This window comes from Phascolarctos cinereus, unplaced genomic scaffold (assembly GCF_003287225.1).
Source record: "Phascolarctos cinereus isolate Bilbo 61053 unplaced genomic scaffold, phaCin_HiC Scaffold_4;HRSCAF=312, whole genome shotgun sequence".
Lineage (NCBI taxonomy): Eukaryota > Metazoa > Chordata > Mammalia > Diprotodontia > Phascolarctidae > Phascolarctos > Phascolarctos cinereus.
Window position 1 is genome coordinate 658,652,173 of NW_027555847.1, and position 21,970 is coordinate 658,674,142.

Genomic DNA, 21,970 nt, shown 5'->3' on the forward strand with positions numbered 1-21,970 from the left:
ACATTAAGGACCGGAGGCATGGAATATAATATTCCGGAGGGCAAAGGAGATAGGATTACAACCAAGAATCACCTACCCAGCAAAACTGAGTATATTTCAAGGGGAAAAAATGGTCATTCAGTGAAATAGAGGACTTTCAAGCATTCTTGATGAAAAGACCAGAGCTGAATAGAAAATTTGACTTTCAAATACAAGACTCAAGTGGAACATGAAGAGGTAAACAGGAAAGAGAAATCATAAGAGACTTATTAAGATGAACTGTTTACATTCCTGCATGGAAAGATGATATTTATAACTCATGAGACCTTTGTCAGTATTAGGGTAGTGGAGGGAAAAATTATATGTATGGATAGATAGATAGATAGTTAGTCAGACAGACAGATAGAGGGCACAGGGTGAGTTGAAGATGAAGGGGTGATATCTGGAGAATAAAATTAAGGGGTGAGAGAGGATTATACTAGGAGAAGGAGAAAGGGAGAGGTAGAATGGGGTACATTATCTCACAAAAACAGACAAGAAAAGTTCTTACAGTGGAGGGGAAACAGGGGAAGGTGAGAGGAAATGAGGGAATCTTATTCTCATAGGATTTGCCTTAAGGAGGGAATAACATACACACTCAATTGGGTATGGAAAATAGGGGAGGAAGGGGACAAGAGAGCAGGAAGGATGATAGAGAGAAGGGCAGATTGCAAAAGGGTAATCAGAAGGAAGTACTTCTGAGGAGGGACAGGTTCAAAAGAAAGAATAGAATAAATGGCGGGGGACAAGATAGGATTAAGGGAAATAGAGTTATTTTTCACAATACGTCTACTATGGAAGCATTTTGCATAACTGCACACATATGGCCTGTATTGACTTGCTTGCCTTTTCAGTGAGGGTGGGGTGGGAGGAAGCAAGAAAATTTGGAACCCAAAGTTTTAAAAACACATGTTTAAAAAAAAAAGTTTCCACATGCAACTGGGAAATAAGAAATACAGGAAATGAGGTACAGAAATCTATCCTGCCCTCCAGGAAAATAGAAGGGGAAAGGGATAAGAGAAGGGCAGGGAGAGATAAAAGGGAGGGCAGACTAGGGGAAGGGGTACTCAGAATGCATGCCATCTTGGGGCAGGGGGAAGGGTCAAGATGGGGTGAAAATATAGAATTCAAAATCTTGTGGTAAAAATAAATAAATTTATATACCAAAAATAAATAAATAAATAAAGATAAAAGGCAGGGAAAAAGAAAAAGGAAATGATGAACAGGCTGACTTCAGAAAAACCTGGAAAGACTTGTATGGTCTGATGCTGAGTGAAGTGAGCAGAACCAAGAGAACTTTGTACACAATAACAGCCACGTTGTGCAATGACTAATATTGATAATTGACCCTTCTCAGCATTACAAGGATCTAAGACATCTCCAGAGGCCTCGTGATGGAAAATGCTATCCACATCCAAAGAAAGAACTATGGAAGTTGAATCGCTATCATTTTTTTCTCTTCTGTTGAGTTTTGTTTCCTCTTTCTGATGGTTCCTCCTATTGGTTTTAATTTTTACTTACAACTTCACTAATGCGAAAATATGTTTAATAGGAACGTAAATGTATAGCCTATATAAGATTGTGCACCGTCTTGGGGAGGGTGGGGGAGAGGAAGGGGGGGAAATTTTAAACTCAAAAGCATACGGAAGTGATTGTTGATAAATCAAAATAAACCAATAAAATTTTTTTAAAAAAGAAAAGAAAAAAATAATAAAATTAGGTAGCACATTAAAATGCAAAATGAATAATGGCTAAGTTACTATCACCAGAGGAGGAATAACACCCACTATAGATTTTAAGTCTCTAAACTGGCAACATGTCTCAAGAATAAACACAGAGCAAACTTACTCCAATAAACCTTATTTGTTTTTCTCAACCAAAAAATCAATCAAAAGCTGATTTTCAAAGTGATTTCTTCCAAGGCAAACTGTGCCTTTATCCATTCTCACCAAACAGTTTTTTGCCACTATGACTTTTCAAGACCCAGTTATTTATAATTTCCATCTGATTCTTTCAGGATATTTCAAAGATACTGATCACTTCTTTAAAAGAATCATATTCTGGGAAGATTATACTTCAGACCAACAAATATTTATTTTAAATACCTGTTATGTGCAGAGCAACCTGTTAAGATACTAGAGAGATAACAGGTATAGGTAAGAGGACATGGTGGAGTTATTACACAGTGCTAATATGAGGGATGTGTTAATGACTGAACTATGTATTCTTAAATTAATCTTAAATTAATTAATCAACAAGTGTTTATTAATAGCCTACTATGTGTCAGACCTTGTGTTAGGCACGGGGATACAAAACTAGAGATGAACCCAGTCCCTTCCCTGAAGGAGTGCATATTTCTTTGGGGTGAGAGAAGAAGAGAAAACTTACATGTGAATAACAAAATATATACACAAAAGAAACACAAATTGATCTTTTTCGGTGGGTTTGGCACAGAAGGCACCAGTAACTGGGGAGTGGGAGCGGAAAAAAAAGAGGGGAACACAGGACAGGAATCATATAGAAGTGAACCTTTGATCCGGGGTTTGAAGAAAGCTAAAAATTCTAAAAGGATGAGGTGAGGAAGGAGTGTATTCTAGGAATGTCAGGTGGAGGCAAGGAAAATTTATGCAAAGGCAGGGATCCTGACAGTGAACTATCTCTTTGCTATATTTCAAAATGCCTCTTTTTTTCTTTTCTTTTCTTTTGGCAATTGGGGGTTAAATGATTTGTCCAAGGTCACATAGCTAGTGTCTGAGGCTGGATTTGAAATCAGGTCCTATCCTTTGCTCCACCTAGCTGCCTCTCAAAATGTCTTTTTTTGTGGGCTCCTACATTAGAGGAGAAGCTAAATGATCATGATTGCTCACCTGGAAGCCCTCAAGTTATTTCCCATTTCAGTTTGTGACCCAATTTGTTGGGGAGGAAATGGTGGGAACAGCAGTGTTAAGTTTTTTCATTGTTGGATTTTAATTTATGAGACATCTAATAATCCATATTTTGATCATTTGCATTATGAATGTTGTAATCTGACAAATGATGAGATAAGAGGAGACATTTTCTTTTTGAATCTACACAGATGCATTAGGTTACAGAAATGTAACCTAATGAATTCTCTTGAATTCATGCAGGCGATTGCCTCTTATTTTTGTGAAAATGAGCAAGAGAAAGCCAAATGAAATTCAGGTCCATATTCCAAGAGGCCCAGGTCCTTCTGGGGTCTTTAGGACAGTTGGAGTTACTGAATATTTCCCATTCTTTATATAACCAAAGATTGGATTACTTCACCCACAATTAGCCCAGCTTTTGCCAAACCAGCCAAGGCTGATTCAAACCAAGCACACTGTGTGCTTCTTAGATAATTGAAGCTGTGAAAACCAGGACAAAGCAAGTGGTTCATTAGCAGGAATGAAAGTGGCCAACCACTGTCTTTGGAATTACATTATACCAATCTGGGTAACAAGGAGCTTTTAAACTTACCAACAAATGACATGGATTCATTCATTCAATGAATAATTATCCAGCACCTACTACTCATAAGGTTCTGGGCTGAACATGGGTCTAATTCTTCACTAAGAAAGACCGGCTCAGGGAGAAACCAAAGCCATGTGATTCCTACACAAATACGGCAGGTGGAGAGCAAAGCAGCGTCTCTTCAAATTGTTGACTGTAAATTGTCAAATTGGCAATTTTTACACTATGAACATTATATATGGAAGATAGTAAGCGATGAAGGGTGCTGTAGGAGCTTAGCTAATAAAATTTTCTCTAATTTCCTCCTCTGACGAGGGTCAGAATATCTCAGAAGGCAGCTGGACGCTTTCCTGAGGGACTGTGGTCAGAGCTGTGACTGGCAAGAAGCAACAGCTGTCTTCTGTCCTGAAAAGGCTACTTGGTATAAGAAGAGAAATTATCAACTGGGAAGATATATCCTGCTGAAATTGGCCAGTTGGGTTCCAGGGAACAATTGCCTGCTGTTGCCATTGGAGTTCTAACATTTAGTTACCCTTAGGGATTAGGATGGTAGTACTATATTCGTGAGCCCCTATCGGGTGTGTTTCCTCAAATGATCAATTGCTTGGCATCAATTAGCTTTTACAAAAAGATATTTACTGAGAAGTTATATCAAGCTTGAAGCACAAAGGTACATTGAGGCAAAACACGTAGGGATGATGTAAGGATCTGGGATTCTTGGCTCTGGAAGTCCTTTTCTTTCTTAGAGGCCTCTCTACCAAATTCTCTTCAGGAAGCAGCATTGATTCTGGATCAGTCATCTCTTGCTCAGCTGGATTAGTTCCTTATAGGACTTGGTATTTCAGCTGATAGGTCAATCGACTGCTAGGCTGAGTCAAGCAGCTAATTCCTCAGTACCATCTTCTCATTGTACTCATCTTTTGTTGCTACCACCTCCAGCTGTCTTTGCTACAACTTTAGTAGCTGAGAGTACTTTTGATGGCTTTTCCAGTCTTCCAAAGCTCACAAGGTCATAACTTTGTCCACTGCATCTTTAAATACTCAATCACCTAAGATCAGGAAAGAATAAAACATAAAGAAATAAGCATCATGCACTCAGGAATACATGGAGGCCTGATGGGGAAATTGGGCAGCCATAGCTGCTGCCCCTCCCCTCTTCTGTACCCCACCCCCAAATTCCCATTGAAAGCTGCTGAGGTAGAAGCACAAAAAGGCCCAAAAGAGGGGCTTGTAGATCTTTTTGTATTTGAGCTCAGTTCCCCTCGTTGGTCCTTTTGACTCCGAAGGCAATTCAACATGTATTCATCATTGCAGTTTTGGTCCATCAGTCACTTGTGACCCAAGGAAAGCTCACCAAAGCAGAGAATATTGCACATTCACTGTATAACCCATTCATGTGCTTGAAGGACTAAGACCTCATGAGATAATCTTTCCATTATATTTGCATACAATAGTGCTGATATAGATTCAATAACTAAGATACACAGGGAATTGATAGAAAAATATAAAACCAGGGGCAGCTAGGTGGTGCAGTGGACAGAGCACCGGCCCCAGAGTCAGGAGAACCTGAGTTCAAATCTGACCTCAAACACTTAACACTTACTGGCTGTGTGACCTTGGGCAAGTCACTTAACCCCATTGCCTAGCCCCCCCAAAAAACAAAACACAAACAAAGAAAAATATAAAACCAAGAGCCCATCTCCAGGGAATCATTGGTCATAGAATAGGAACAAATTCAAGAGATAAAATGCAAATAAGTGATTAAAAAATGTGGGGGAAAAAGTCCAGATCATTAATGTACAAAAAGAGAAATGTAAATTAAAACAATTCTGAGGTTGTAGGTTATGCCATCAAATTGGCATAGATGATAAAAGATAGATATAGTTAATATTGAAGGGGCCATGGGAAGACAAGTATACTCATACTCCACTGGTGGAGATGTAAATTAGTTCAATTGTTTTAGAAAACAATTTGAGTGAGTAAAACTCATCCATATCCTTTTGATACAATGACACTGCCATTGGGTATTTGCCCCAAGGAGGTTAAAGACATAGGGAAAGCTCTCACAAATGCCTGAATATTTATAGTGGTACTTTTTGTGGTATCAGAAAGGAAAGCAGAAACAGAGTGGATACCCAGATGTGAGTAATGGCTGAATAAATCGTGGAATATGAATGTAATGAAAATTATTATGTGTAAGGACCGATGAAGAAGAATTTGGAGAAACTTGGGAAGACTTGTATGAACTGAGCAAAACCACAATAATATAAAGGAAAATAACATTTAAAGACATCAGGACTAACAGTGCATAGATTAATCAACTACAGATGTCTGACAACATAACTACCTCCCTGCAAAAGCAAGTAAAGAGATCGAGACACATGCTGTCACAAATGAACAACATGTCATTTTGGTTTTGACTAACTGTACTTTTTTACAAGAGGGGAATGGGAGGGTAATTGTGAAATATGGATAGTGTTTATTTTTAAATAGTATCAATAAAACTTTTTTTATAAGAAAAAGAAAACCTCCGTAGTTTCCTGGCATCCTAGGAATTCATTGTGTAGATGTGATCATTCATTTTTCCATTCACTCAAATATTTATTTTATATGAATTTCAGAGAATAAGTAAATGAATAAAAATTAAGTGCTTACTGCTCCACAAGCATTGGGCTAAGTACTGGGGATACAAATATATAAATAAGATGGTTCCTGTACAGTCTTTTAAAAAATATTGTAATTTTTAAAAAAATTCTATTTTATTTTCAGGTTCACATTCTCTACTTTCTACCCACCCCTCTTCCAGTCCCCTTCAATTAGGGAATCTCCATTCTAAGGGGGAGATGACACAGAAGGATTTGGTACTCAGGGAAGGGAGCTTTGTTCTGGGGAGTCATAAGACTGGGTAGTTGATCTATAGGGCAGTCATTTGATATGCCTTTTCTAGAAGCTATGTTGTAGTATTGGTTTGATTACTGTGTCCAGAGTTAAGAGGTGGAGAAGGAGTGTAGGGGGGGTGCTGGAGCCAGCCCCACTGATTGTTAAATTAGCAATGTGAATATTTGCATTTCAGAAAATGGCAAACAAAAATTAGGGCTTGACTTACTGTTTTGTTGATTGTCTAGACTTAAGAAGGTAATGGAGAAAATGTCCATAATGCAGATTAAACTCAAAAGTGTGTTGTGCACAAATCCCCTACCCCTCCTAACCTAGACAGAAAGCAACTTGTTAAACAGTTACACCATATGGGTAGGTGAGGTGGTAGTTAGCCATTTCACAAGGCAGTCTAGATAGAAGGCTGAATAAGATACATAGTATGACAGCTGGTCTAGGGCCAGGCTAGGCAAATCTATCACTCTCCTTTCACTCAAGGGGTCTCAATCCTAGGTCAATAGCTCCAAAGCCAAGTGGATTAACTTCCTCAATGCTTGGAGAAAATCTAGAAGTTCAGTTCAGATGCAGATCCAGGTGGGTAGAAGGAAGGAAGTGGCAGAAGTGCATGTGGCCAGTTTGTCCCACTAGGTGGGAAATGAAGCTTTGGTTTCTCTGATCCGGGGCCAGCTAGGGATGGTGGCCTAGGTAATTTCACACTCATTCAGTCATCAATCACGGAGGCTCAGTTCCAGGGCAGGAATTCCAAGACTGAATGTCAACAAAGCACAGGACTGAAAACAAAACAAAACAAAACAAAACAAAAAAGGTTAAAATAGTTACACAGTCCACTATCAAACAATTTAAATAAAGAATTAAATTTAGTCACCTGATGGAGGAATTCAAATACTGTGCTTTTCCCAAAAGCAGCTCTTTAACTTTTTAAACTTTTCTATAAAGAAATGAAGACATTATTCTCATTTATTAGTAATTTTTATTTTAATTATTTATTAATTTAGTCACTAATTATTTTAATTATTAACAATAATAATAGTTAACATTTATATAGTGCTTTTAAATTTGGTAAGTACTTTATATATGTTATCTCCTTTGATCTCCACAACAGCCTTTTACAATAAATGCTATTGTTTTCATCATTTTACAATAAGGAAATTGAGGTTAAGTGACTTACCAAAGAGGTCACACGCCAAATAAGTCTCTGAAGCCAGATGTGAACTCAGGTCTACTTGATTCTAAGGCTAGCATTCTATTTACTATACCACTTAGCTGCCCACTAAGTCTTTTTTCAATAAAAATAGTGCAAGGGTAGTGATTCCCAGCTTTTCTCAAAAATGAAGATCCCTTTTCAATATATTATTAGTATTGACAGATTGAGAAAATAAGGGCAGCTAGGAGGTGTAGTGTATAGAGCACCAGGCATGGAGTCAGGGAAACTTGCGTGTGATCCTGGGCAAATCACTTAATCCTGTTTGCCTCAGTGTCTCCATCTATAAAATGAGCTGGAGAAGGAAAATGGCAAACAACTCCAGTATCTTTGCCAAGAAAACCCCAAATGGGGTCACAAAGAGTCAGACACAACGGAAAACAGCTGAACAATGACAAAACATTGAGAAAACACATGACACAAAAGATGATAAATTATGCAAAATTTTTAAATTAATTTCATTTAAATTAATTTTCATTTTAATAGCAAAATTAAAGCTGATATTTCATTTTGAAAGGCCAGAAAAAAATTCCTATGAAATACTCATAAGCTGTGGGAAATTTTGCTTTGCCGTCAAGGTTTCCAGAAATCTGTGTCTGTGTAATTCATGAGTGAAAGGTAGGACAGATTCTAAGACTCTTGTACTTACTTTAAGATCCTACAATACTAAAGCCAGCAAGGATGAGACTAAGATAAGTTGATAAGACTAAGTCTGATCTTATCTTGTCTTGCCTTGCCTTATTTTGCCTCACCTTTCCTTATCTTATCTAAGACTACCTAAAGCTATGTTTTTGGCTTTTTATGATCTTGGAACTTCACAGGCCAAGGCTTACCCGAGCAGGTAGGAGCCCAGGCACGGCTTAATGATCCGATCAACAACCTGCTGAACACTTAGAACTACTCAGAATTACAGTTAGGAAGTAATCAGGCTGTTCAGCTGGAGAGATTTTGTTTGATCTGAATTCCTTCATTTCTAAGGAAAGGAGCAAAATTGCCCCCAGCCCCAACTTTATGTGCCTGGAAGGTTTACCAAGACTTTCACCAGCCATACAGATAAGGAAGGGGAAAAGGAGAGATAGCAAAACCTATCTCTCCTCTGTGTTAAAAAAGTTGTTTGTTTTCCTAATCACTTTAATTCTACGTGTAAGGGAAGGGAGAGCTGGGATATCCCAAACTGAGTTGATGTATTAGGATTAGTCAAAAATGATAAGAGTTTAATGCAATAAAGAGTTTAATGTGATAATAAGGTGTTAAACTATTGGCAAAATTAAGCTGTACCACACTAACCTCTTACTCCCAGACTAAAAAAGTCGGGGGGGAATAACCTCATTAGATAAGCAAAATCTTGGATACACTTTGGGGCTTTAAATACCTTAAACCCTGGCAGAGTTCATTAGTTTGAGCCAGAAATGGAGGAGGGCTCCAGTCCCTGAGAAGGAATCTCTGAGGGAACAAAGGGAATTTTCCTCTCCTTTTCCTCTTTGGTTGCTTTGGAGAGGAGTTATTCAACTAGTAAGAGACACCATCCAGTGAAGTACAGAGAGACAATTTCTAACCATTGATACAGAGAGGCAGTTACTCAATCAATAATCAGTCAATCAATGAACAAACATTTATTAAGCCAAGTGGCACTGTTGTGGTTTGGGGTGCTGGGAACCCTGAAATGCAAGGACATAGGGGGTCTGCCTGGAAAGAATTCAACCACTCAAGCCTTTCAGTCAGAATAGTGAGGTTTTATTATACCAGTTAGGTGGTGGAGATTCCTAGTAAATCTACAAATTTGTTGAGGATGGGACTGATACTTATATACAAAAAAGACTGTGAGAAGATTTAGATGGGATTAAGGAGTGGCAGGTAGCCTGGGGTGGGTCAGGTGCAGACAGTGAAAGGAGTTAAGTTGTCTGGGCTGGGTTGGAAGAACTATGGTGAAAGGGTAGTTAAAAGGATTATCAAGTATCTAAGTAGGCCAGATGCCTCAGGAGAAACACCAGTGTGGGAAAATTTAGGGTCCGGGTCCCATCACCTCATCATTCCCTCCTCAAACAAATGGGTCACAAAATCTTTTGGGATAAGGGGCAAAGGTCTCAGCTTCTGAAACTACTTCATGCTGGCAAGGGTTGGTAGAGCTGTCCCTACCTCAAGGGGGTCCTAGGGAGGAGGTTGGCTGGAACTGAACAAAGGCTGTGTCCAGGGGACAATGAGTGAGCATGGGCTGGTACCCACTGTTTGCTGCCAACAGTAGGTGAATGGCCAGTAGTCTGAAAGACAAAAATCTGACAAGCAAGTTCAATAGGTAGGGACCAAATATAAGGAGAAAAGTGATGTCAGGACGGGGAAAACAAAGAAAGAAAGCAAGAGCCCCATTAGAATAATTTACCTTTGACATACAGGGTTATCTGATTTTGTTACTTTCTCAAAAATTTCCACTCTTGGGGGCAGTTAGGTGAGGCAGTGGATAGAGCTCCAGCCTTGGAGTCAGGAGGACCTGAGTTCAAATCTGGCCTGAGACACATAATACTAGCTGTGGGACCCTGGGCAAGTTACTTAACCCCATTGCCTTGCCAAAAAAGAGAAAAGTTTCCACTCTGATTCCAGTTCCTTTAGGAGGCTCAGATGCTGTTGGGAAGTAACAACACTTTTGAAGGTAAAAGTTTTCCAACCTTGGGTTCAATAGTTACACAAATGAATTTGCCAGAGACTGACTTTTACTCCAATCATAACAAAAGACTAGGGAGGATACTTAAGTAATGACTAGATCAAAGAGGTTATCTCCCTCTAAGAAAATTGATTGCACTGAAATTCTCTTCTCCAAACCAAGGATGTTTCTGATTTAATTTTAGTAATGAGTAGCAATACCCAATTACTAAGTTGCCTAGTATATAGAAAGGAATATAATTTTAGGCTGAATAGCTCAGATCTTAAACACATTTCATTATCCCAGCCTTAGTTAATGGGATATGACTATACCAGCAGGCAGATGATAAGCCCAACTACTAATTTACTGACCTGCTCTGATTATAGAAATTTGCTATAAAAGAATAAAACAGGGACATGATTCATCAATTCCACCTCATAGCCAAACAGGTAACATTGGGAACACAATGGGGAAACTGAGCCAGGAGGATCCCATCTTAGACTGAGGCTAAAACTGTTCTCTCGGCTTTTCCAGCTGCAGAACTCTACCTGTATCACATTCTCTGAGTAGCTTGTGGCATTTCTCTCAGATGGTGGATTATTGACTATTGATTATGGATAGATCATTATGATCCATCAGACAGCTCAAAATCAATTATAGTCCCAAGGGCTTTTACCTCAAACAACAAGTTTCACTAATTACAGTTTGGGGGAAAATGTACCAGGACTTTCATCTCAAATTTAAATTTGTGCTGGTATAAAAGCTAATCACTAGAGATCATTTCTATATATTTGCAAATTCTTTTTTTGTTTTATTGTTTAGGAACTCCAAAACCCAAACAAGCTCTTTGGCCTATTTGCAAAATAAAGGTGGGATTGACAGGGAACCCTGAGAAGGGGCTTCCTATTCACCCCATCTACCTTTGGTGCTGCTATGGGCTGTGCCTTTTGACTAGCCCTGAGGACTGCTCTGAATGGACAGAACCGATCTGGATAAGGCTTTCACCTCATCCCCTCTTTTCCATAGTAAGGAATCCAGCTGGTACCCAATATTTGCAGTAATCAATTACCAGCTTTAGGTTTCAGCATTAAAAATAACCAAATATCTTAGCTAACAATCTTACAATTTTCACAAATGAGAGCCAAATTGTTTTAGCTGAAACTTCCTCTTAACTATAGGCAAAGGTGAAAATACCCAGTTTTCTAAATGGCAGTTACAAAGAATTATAAGACAGGGGTAAAGGGGAAACAATCTTTGCACTGCCTTTTTAGTTTCTCTCATTTCATATTCTAACATCCGAGTTAAGAAAAGTTGCTGGACATAACTGATACAAAAGCTTACCAATTTGAAACTTAAAACAACCCATTACTAATTAGGTGACTTCAATCTTGTTGAATGCATTTCCAAATTACTTTACACAGAAAATCAGCATCTCATTATTAATATGCTGAAATTACAACTTTAAAAGAATGGGCATACTGAGTGCAGAAGCTGATTGGCTTCTTACCTCATACTGCCTTGACTCATCTCACTTTCTTTTCCCTCCACAGTTGCAGACAAAAAGCCAGTATGGGAAAGTTCAAGGCAAAGACATGGTCTTACCCCGTTGTGGGAAAGTTCAAGGTCCAGGTCCCATCATCCCATCAGTACAGTGGATAGGGTTCCAGGCCTAGAGTCAGGAAGACTTGAATCCAAATTTGACCTCAGACACTTACTAGCTGTATGACCCTGGGCAAGTCACTTAACCCTATCTGCCTCAGTTTCCTCATACATAAAATGAACCAGAGAAGGTAATGGCAGATCACTCCAGCATCTTTGCCAAGAAAACCCCAAATGGGGTCATGAAGAGAAAGACATGACTGAAACGACTGAGCAATGTGTACCAAGTTCTGTACTAAGTGTTGTATATACCAAAAAAAGGCAAAAGACAGTCCCTACCCTCAAAAGCTTGCAATCTAAGGGGAAGATAACATGCAAACAAATATATACAAAACAAGCTCGATAAATAGGAAATAATTACTAGAGGGAAGGCACTAGAATTAGGAAAGGGCCAGAGAAGGCTTCCTGGAGAAGGTGAAATTTTAGTTGCGATTTAAAGGCAGCCAGGAGGTCCAGGGAAAAAGCAAGCATCTAAGAGCGGAGTCAAACTGTGGAGAAGAGAAGATGAGCTCAGCTAAGATGATGTACTCAGAGGCTGACTGTGTGAGGACTCTACAAAGAGGGAAAGGTCTCTCTGTTCCTGCACTACTGGAATAACCAGCTTTGACTACACGTGTTCCCTTTATGTGTGCTTCACTAACTTCACACTCTAAGGTAGTGTCTGCTCTCCTCCCCACATCAACTGTGTTTTTATGGGAGAGTACACTGTGGGGTTCTGGTGGTAATGTTTTACAGCTACTATTTTTGCTGTGCTGTCTAAGTAGATGTTTTTGCTAAGAGCAGAATGCATCTACTGGATGGTTGTGGTTTTTTCTTTTAATTTTTATTATTTTGAAATAAGTTTTTATTGCTGTCTTCTTTTTTTTAACATCATCATAGCAACCCTCCATCTCTCCCTCCCAGAGAGCCATCTCATATAACAAAGAACATTTTTTAAAGACAAGAAAAGTAAAAAAACATATGCAATGTATAACACCTATAGACCTCCCAAGAAGTGGGGAGTATCTTATATTTCTTCATGCAAGTCGTGTTTGATCTTTATAATTTTATTATATTAATTTTATATAATATTAATTTTATTATATGTCATATTTTTGTCTGCGTGGTTATTCTTTCCATTTACATTGTCGTAGTTAATTGTATATATTATTTTCTTGGCTCTACTTACTTCACTCTGCATCAGTTCATATAACTCTTTCCATACTTCTCTGTATTCATAACAAACATAATTTCTTTTTTTTTTAGCCAGTTACATCATATTCATTATATGTTCTTATGTTTTAAACAAAGAGTACAAATTTCCAGCTCATATTTAGTTACAGTTACATGGACGAGGACATTTTTGAAATAAAACTACACCTTTACAGATTTGCTGTCCCCAAATTTCTTAGAATCTGAAGTTAATTTAGTTCCCAGAAACACAAAATGCATTAAGCAGTGATGTCTGCCAGTAAGAGCCCAGACAAGCCACTCCCTCTGTCTCCTGTGCCTCCTTCCTGTCCCTCAGTGGCCTTTCCTTCTTCTTCAGGGGTCTATCATACCTAACTTTTCTAATATTCTCTTCACCTACTTAACTTCTTTCTTGTTTATTTTGTGGTTAGATTTATCTAGTTCAGAGAGGGGGAGGTTGAGGTCCTCTACCAGTATAGTTTTGCTGTCTATTTCTTCTGTTAATTCCATGAACTTGTCCTCTAAGAATTTGAATGGTATACCATTTGACGCATAAATGTTTAGTAATGATATTACTTCATTGTCTATGGTGCCCTTTAGCAGGATGTAGTTTCCTTTGTTATCTCTTTTGATAACATCTATTTTCGCTTTTGCTTTGTCTGAGATCAGGATTGCTACCCCTGCTTTTTTTTACTTCAGCTAAAGCATTTATGATTACTATCTGTGTCTTTCTCTCCATCCTTTTCTCCCACTGTTTATGCTTTTCTTTCTCCTTTCTCCTTTTCCCTCCTCCCTAGTATTTTGTTTTTAACCATTGCCCCCTCAGTCCCGCCTCCTTTCTATTAGCCCCTCCCTTTTCTTCCCTTTTACTCTTACTACTTCTTCCCTCCCTTCTATCTTCCCTCCCTTTTCTTTCTCCTTTTCCCTCCTACTGCCTGTTGGGCAAGTTAGATTTCTATAACTAACTGATTATGTTATTCCCTTCTTGAGCCAAATCTGATGAGAGTAAGGTTCAAACAATCCTCATCTCCCTGCCTTCTTTCCTTCTCCTACAATAGGTTTTTGTGTCTTTTCCTGTAATGTAATTTACCCTTGTCTGCCTCCTCCTTTCATTTTCTCTCAGTACATTTTCTTAGTTAGATCAGATTAATCCGCTTGCTTGGATCCATTTAACCCACTTGATTAGATTTTTTTTTTATCATTACATCAAAGTCAACTTATACCCAACCTCTTTATGTATACCCCTTTAACAAGGTGTAATAACAATACAGTTCTCAAGAGTTACAAGTGTCATCTTCCCTTGTAGGGATGTAAACTGTTTGCCCTTATTAGTAACATGTTGTTTCTTTCTGTCCTGTTTACCTTTTTATGTCTCTCTTGAGTGTCGTATTTGAAAATCAAATTTTCTGTTGAGCTCTAGTCTTTTTATCAGGAAGGTCTGGAAGTCCTCTGTTTCATTGAATATCCGTCTCTTCCCCTGAAAGATCATACTTATTTTCCCTGAGTACAAACATAATTTCTTGCAGTACAGTAATATTCCATTGCTTTCATGAACTATAATTTGTTTAGCCACTCCCCACTTGATGGGCATCTATGTTGTTTCCAGTTCTTAGCTATCACAAAAAGTACTGTTATAAATATGTTGGTATATATGAGGACTTTCTTCTTATCAATGGCTTCCTTGGAGTATAATCCCAGTAACGGAGTCTCTGGTTCAAAGGGTATGGACATTTTAGTCAATTTATTTGCATAATTTCAAATTGAGTTCCAAGATGGTTGTACCCTTTCATAGAGCCACCAACAATGTATTTTTTTCCCATTTGATCTCTTCCCTTATCTTATGTGCATTAATTTTGTCTGTGCAGAAGCTTTTTTTGTGTTGTGTAATCAAAGTTACCTACTTTATCTTTTGTACTGCCTCTATCTCTTGTTTGGGTACGAATAAGAATACATTTCCTACCCATAGTTGTAAGAGGTTTATAATTTGCTTCTCTTCTAATTTTTTAAAATAGCATAGTCATTAATATTAAGGTCAAGTATCAATGTATTAGATTATATTGTGGAATAAGAGGTAAGGTGTTGGTCTAAGCCTAATTTCTGTCACACTGCTTTCCAGTTTTACCAGTAGTTTTTATTAAATAGGGAGTTCTTTCCTAAGTAATTTATGTTTTTCAATTTATCAAACAGTGGGTTAATGAGTTCTATTGTTTTTGATTCTCCCTTATTTAGTCTGTTTCATTGATCTATCTCTGTATTTTTTAAGCAATACCAGATAGTTCTGATGAGCTCTGTTTTATTATATAGTATGAAGTCCTGAGTACTATTCTCCCTTTGTTTCTACCTCTTTTCATTATTTTCCTTGGTATTCTAGACCTTTGGTTTTTCCAAATTAATTTTGTTATTATTCTATAGAGTTCTAGAAAGTATCACCTTGGTAATTTGATTTGTATAGCATTAAAAGTGTAAACTACCTTTGGTAGTATTTTCATTTTTATTATATTGGCATGGCCTAGACATGAGCACTGAATATTCCTCCTGCTATTTTAAGTTGTTCTTTATTTCTTTAAGTAGCACTTTGTAATTGAATATAAACAAGTCTTTCATGTGCTTTGGTAGATCTATCCCCAGATATTTTATGCACTTTGTGTTACTTGGAATGGGATTTCCCTTTCTATTATTGATTTTATTATGATTATATAGAAATGCAGTTGACTTTTGAAGAGTTTATTTTGTAGCCTGCAACTTTGCAGTAGACATTGTCTCAATTAGTATTTTTGGTGTTTTTTTAAGATTTTCCAAGTATACCATCATGTCGTCACCCAATTACATAGCTTTTATCTCTTCTTTATCTATCTTTATGCCTTTCTTTCTTTTGTCCTATTTCTTTTGCAAGCATTTCCAGAAGTATATCAAATAATAGTGGGGAGGTTGAGCGTTCCTGCTTTACTCCCATGACTTGATTATGAATGGTATATATAATACTTGGGGGAAGAGGGGTGTGTGTGTGTGTGTGTGTGTGTGTGTGAGAGAGAGAGAGAGAGAGGAGAGAGAAGAGAGAGAGAGAGAGAGAGAGAGAGAGAGGAGAGAGAGAGAGGAGAGAGAGAGAGAGAGAGAGAGAGGGAGAGAGAGAGAGGAGAGAGAGAGAGAGAGAGAGAGAGAGAGAGAGGAGAGGGGAGAGAGAAAGGGAGAGAGAGAGAGAGGGAGAGAGAGAGAGAGAGAGAGAGAGGGAGGAGAGCGAGAGAGAGAGAGAGAGAGAGAGAGGAGAAGAGAAGAGGGAGAGAGAAGAGAGAGAGAGAGAGAGAGAGAGAGGGAGGAGAGAGAGAGAGAGAAGAGAGAGAGAGAGAGAGAGAGAGAGAGAGAGAAAGAGAGAGAGAGAGAGAGAGAGAGGATTACTGTAGTCTGCTAAAGGGCTGGCCATACTCTGCCTGGGCAGCCCATGGAGAGGGAAGGGTTCAAGTAAATAGCCACTTAGTGGCTAACTCCAGTATTGTACTCTAAGCTAAGTGAAACACCTTGACAGGATCTATGTGTAACGTGATCACACTAAGCACCAGTGTCTCACTGGATCATATAAAATCTGAATGTAGAAACCCGTTATTCATGCTTCAATTTTTTTTGGAGCCAAAAAAGAGGCCAAAATGATAATATTTGGTGAACATACATGTATCTTGGACCCCTTGCAATAAATAACACCGAGGCTGTGACGTATTATACAGGTTGGGAATTATTGGCATAGGAACTTGAATTAATTTTTTGATCCTATATAACAAATGAGATCATATTAATCCTTTGGACTTGTATAGTACTTTGGGATAAAGGGCTTACATGACAGTTATCTCACACCTCAGGAAATCAAATCCTAGGAATTTAAAGCTGGAGGGGACCTTAGAGTTTATTTAGTCCAATCCCTTGATGATGAATGGGAGGTTCAAAGTTGGTGCCCACCCCAAATCACTGAGTAGCAGAGCAAGTCTTTTTTTTGTTTGTTTTTTTTGGGGGGGTTTTGGGTTTTTTTTTCCGAGGCAAGTGGGGTTAAGTGACTTGCCCAGGGTCACATAGCTAGTAAGTGTTGAGGCAAGTCTTTTGATGCATGACAAATCCAGTACTCTTGGGGCTATACTGCAATTCTGTGAGGTAAAGAAGGACAGATATTATGAATATGTTAAGAGGTTGTGACTCACCCAAGGTCACACATCACATATTCAGGTAGTGGAGTTGCAAGTAGCTCTCAGATTTCCTGTACTCTCAACCACTAGACTTTCCTTTCTACTACTGTGAAAGCAACACTTTTAGCTTTAATTTTCTTTTCTTTTCTTTTCCTTTTTTTAGGCAATTGGGGTCAAGTGACTTGCCTGGTGTCACACAGCTAGTAAGTGTCAAGTGTTTGGTCTGAGGTCAGATTTGAACTCAGGTACTCCTGACTTCAGGGCCGGTGCTGTATCCACTGTGCCACCTAGCTGCCCCTAGCTTTAATTTTCAAAAAAAAGTTTTGTTGTTCTCAACTCAACAAACACCAAGTAAAACAGAAAAGGACTGTATATGATATTGCGAATCTTTATCACATATAACTTGCTTTTACTTTTAAGTATACAATAAAATCAAACTATCCTGTTTATATTTCCTTCTTTCTGTAATCTTTTGTTCATTTCAAAAAATGCTTCAGGGACCCTCTTTTATCTTTTTGCCAACCATAACACTTTCCTCCCTTTTCCCTTCCAAATATTTGACATTGGGGGAGGGGGAAGATAAAATTTGTAACAGAGCTTTTCTACTTGTCTTCCATTTTTTCTTAGCTTGACTTTTGCACAAAGGAAAAGAAGAAGCAATCCCAAAGGCTGCGAATCTGCACTGTAACTACTTTGCCTTAAGTGTGTCATTACTTTTCATTCATTCAAAAAGAAAACAGTAAATGTGCACTATGTGTTAAGTACTGTACTAAATGCCAGGCAAGGTCGAAAACTTAAATGAGACAAAATCACTGCCTTCATTGAGGCCGAAGTCTAGTAGAGAGTTAGGACTCTAGCAAAAAGAGCTATAATCCATAGGATTATGTGATGAGTACAATAGAGAGATGTGGAGCAAAGTGCTTTGAGAGGCCCAAGGAGGAGCAGCATGCTCTGGGATTACATTTTTTTGTCCTGACATGCTTATTAAGTGACACAAATGAAATCAAAACCACTTTTGTGATTGTAGTAGCTCTGGGCGTACAGAATGAAAGGGAGGAAGAGCTGAATGAATCTTCACTCTTGGGGAGGAATTAACCTCACCTCTTTATTGTTTGCCATTTATGGAAATGGAAACTAAAATACACTCTGCATTATTAACCTCTTTCTCCAGTCTACAAGAAGAAAAGGCATTCATAAGTGAGGGCATGGCAGTCCATTCAATTCAACAAACATTTGCTCACCAACTCCCCTTTATTGCTTGCTGCTCCCTCTTATTAGATGGCAGGACCTCAGGACCCTCCCTCATTCCTGGAGAAGTCCAAAGGAGTTTCAGGGCTTTGGGCAAGGGGCTCAGTATTTGCTTCCCTTAAGTAAATTTCCTTTGGCAACAAGATTAGCCTAATTAACAACTATTACTTTCAATCCAACCAACAGCTCTAGTTTAGTTAGCACAGTGCTTGGCACACAGTAAGAGCTTAATAAATGCTTATCGTCTGCCAGCCTCTAGAGGTCTTTTCCAGATCTAGATCTAGGTTCTCCCTGGGGCTCAGATTTATTAAGCAACTGGCTGCTAAGTCCTAGGTACTATTCGGGGTTACTTGGGATACGAGACAAAAAGGTGAGAGTCTTTACCGCTGGAAGAGTTTACATTCTGGGGAGGTGAGGTCAGGTGGTGAGGTGATGAGGTGAGGCTGTTATGTGACTATATTCAAAGTAATGGGGGAGAACTAAGCGCCAGGGTAGCCTTGGACAAATATTCTATGGGGAAAGTCAAATATTAGGAGTGTGTGTGGGGGGGTGCTCTTTGTTTTGATTTCAATTGGGAAACTAGCCTGTTCAACCTCTCACTTCACCTTTGGTCTTCACTTCCACGGAGGAGAAAGATTTTAGCTTTGAACACCAGCCAGAAGGGTGGGGGTGGCATTTTTGGTTTTTTTTTTTTTTAGAAGGGTGCGGCTTTTCTCGTAGTGCTTTCAAGCCTGGAGGTCCGAGGCAACTCAACACGCATGTGTCATTGTAAAATCGGAAAACACCTCGCAGCTTCACAGGTGTGATTGCTTTGGTTAAATACACAGATAGGAATTTCGAAGGCCATGGAGGGATATTATTGTGAGGAATAGGCCCAAGTTATGACGTGTAGCCATGTAACGGAGAAAAGGCTACAGCCGTGGTTATTGGGCATTCATTATCAGTCCAAGGGAAACAGATAAATGATTGCAGTGGTTGAGGAGTACAGATGCTGATGTACCTTCTTCGAGTATGTGCGTAGCGGTACCTAGAACAGCAATAGACAAATACGAAACGTTTCAGGAACTTGTTTCGCAGGGCTCAGGAAGGGTTGCCAGGGGTCTCTGGAAAATTGTTCACTGGCAGTCAGGGTTTCACGGGTTAAAGAGGGTGCCTATGTCACATCATGCGTTGGAGGCTCCTCCTCTTTCTGTGAGGTGAAGATTTTTGAAAATCACCCCACATTAAGCTCCTCCCCCTCATGGAAGCCGCACATTGAAATTCTGCAAATAATTCCTGCCCCCCAAGCATTTCCCATACAGACGTGTTCGGTCACGTCTGGGTTTCCGCCGAAAATTTAAAGCCCAGTTAGAACCAACTGTTGGCATCGGACACAATAGAAGCCGGGGGAAAGAAAGCGAGGCAAAAAGGGGAGAAGGAAGCATGAAAGGCTTCAGAGCTTTAGATGTATTGCTGAGTTCAGGGTTCTTTGTCATTCTGATTCTACCGACCGCCGCGAAAGCAGGTAAGGTTTTTTTCCCCCTTCTATTGCCTGGGACTTGGAATGTTCTGACGGGCTTGTTGGTTAGAGGGGTCTGTTGATTAATTGTAACGTTACTATTACGCCTGTGAGTCCAATGGCTAAGGCTGTCCTCACAGTCTCTGCGAAACGGATCTTAACCATTTCTCTTTAGTAGAAAGTGCTAGGAGGATCAATTAATTGGGAACCTGTTACTTTTCAATTGGACCAACATTTTTGGTAAGCTTCTGCCACGTTCCAAGGCTCGAGCTGGAGATGCGAAGATAAACTAGTCACAATACTGTTTGTTTTCTATCAGCTTAAAAGTCATTATCCCAGTGGTAGAAATGGTGAATTTATCTAGTAGTGACCATTGCCATAGCGTAGGCGGGAGGCTTAGATATAGCTGGATGGTGTCATGAGAATAAAGTTTTTCTGTTATTCATGGTTTGCTGAAAGCCGGTCGGAAATGGAAGGAGGGCGATTGGGGTGGGATTTCTACTAGCCACTACCATATAGAGCTACAGTTCCCATTCGCTGAGTTGGGATGTAGTTCTGCCCGCTGGAGATAGTTAACCCTACAAGCTCCAGAGAGGAGAGGTTCCTCCGCGCCTTCCCTCTCCCTCATGCTTCCATTCATTGTTTCTTGGCGGCCTTTCATTCTGCCGAAACCAGCGAGAGGGAGGCGCACCCAAAGCCCGTAGCAGCGCGCTACCCCCACAGTCACTTGGACGTCTTTTGCTCATTCATTTGCCAGATGGAGTGGAAACGGGGACTTACCTAGGAGCACATATTACCATGGATGGGGATGGGGATACTAGAATCGAGGCGATAAAGGCTAGGTGGCCCCGGGGAGTCGCCGAATTGGAATTTGAAGGAATTGGAATCCAGAGGACGGCGGGGCAGGAATGGTACAAATCTGGGGCTCACTCCGGCTTCTGCCACTGATGAATTGGCGTGTCCTCCAGAAAGCCTGGAGGCTGGAATCGGAGTGTGATAACTCAGGCTTAAACCCACCGCTGATGCTCACGCTCCCCTTGGGAGTTTAGATAAAGTACTTAACCTCCCTGGACCTCAGTTTCCTCATCTGTGAAAATGGGGGTTCTGGACTCGATGGCCTCTGAGGCCCCTTCCAGGTCTAAATTCTCTCTGGGGCTCAGTTTCCTCTGGTGTAAAAGGAGGGGGAGGGTTGGGCTACATCGGTGACCTCAAGGGTCTAACATTCCTTTCCATATGACTTTCTTTCGTTTGGGATCCGCCCCTTTCTTAGAAAACTTCGCGCTCCTCCTCTTCTCCCGCCGAGGTGTGCAATCCCTAGGGGCGGGCCCGAGTAGGAGAAGGCGATACGACTGACGGGCCCCATTCCAGGGGAAGAATCGTGGTCTCTCCCCAGCCTGGTCCCGCCCAGGCTGGAGGGCCCCCGGAGTCTTCCTCCTCCTCGGGCCTTGGCCTGAGGCCTCCAGAATTCTTCCCCCTGCAGGTTTTCCGTCTTCTAGGCTGTGGGGCTCGGACTTAGCGGTCCCTGGTCAAGCTGCCCTCGAGGCGCCCCGGCCTTCTGCTTCCTCGGTTCCACCCCCCCCACTCTAAACCCTCCCCCCCCTCACTGTGTCGTAGGGGGAAGGATGAGGTCATTCCTATTGGGTACCTCTGGAACTGGCGATCCTCGAGCCACTCCCCTTGGCCAATAGGGGCCAGAGACAGCAAGAGGGGAGTGGGTTTTCCCGCGTGGCACCTCCCAGCCTTGCGCTGGTCCGGACCTCCGGGAAGTCTCGGGGAGGGGTTGGGGAAAGGGTGAGGTTTCTGGCTTTCCTTCCTCTGTTACTAACCACCTGGGCTGCTGCTCTCCTGCTTCCGATTTGGAGTGACCGGAACCCTCAAATGCCATCTACTTCAGACTAGTCATAGGGTTCCGAGTTTAAAGGGATCATGGAATATGCCCATACAATCCAATTCGATTCCACATTATTAAGCATCTACCATGCTCGAGGAAGTGCTAGGCACTGGGGATG

At 40.2% G+C, this 21,970-nt stretch overlaps 1 protein-coding gene across 2 annotated transcripts in view; it reads left to right on the forward strand.

Moving 5' to 3' along the window:
- Positions 1 to 19,693: 19,693 nt before the first annotated feature.
- The window catches only part of LDLR (low density lipoprotein receptor), a 37,252-nt gene continuing 34,975 nt past the window's right edge, over positions 19,694 to 21,970 (forward strand). For both annotated transcript variants that reach the window (XM_020994875.2, XM_020994877.2), the window contains exon 1: positions 19,694 to 19,967. In XM_020994875.2, coding sequence (XP_020850534.1) covers positions 19,886 to 19,967 — 82 coding nt within the window. In that variant the 5' untranslated portion in view covers positions 19,694 to 19,885. The remainder of the gene's footprint in view (positions 19,968 to 21,970) is intronic.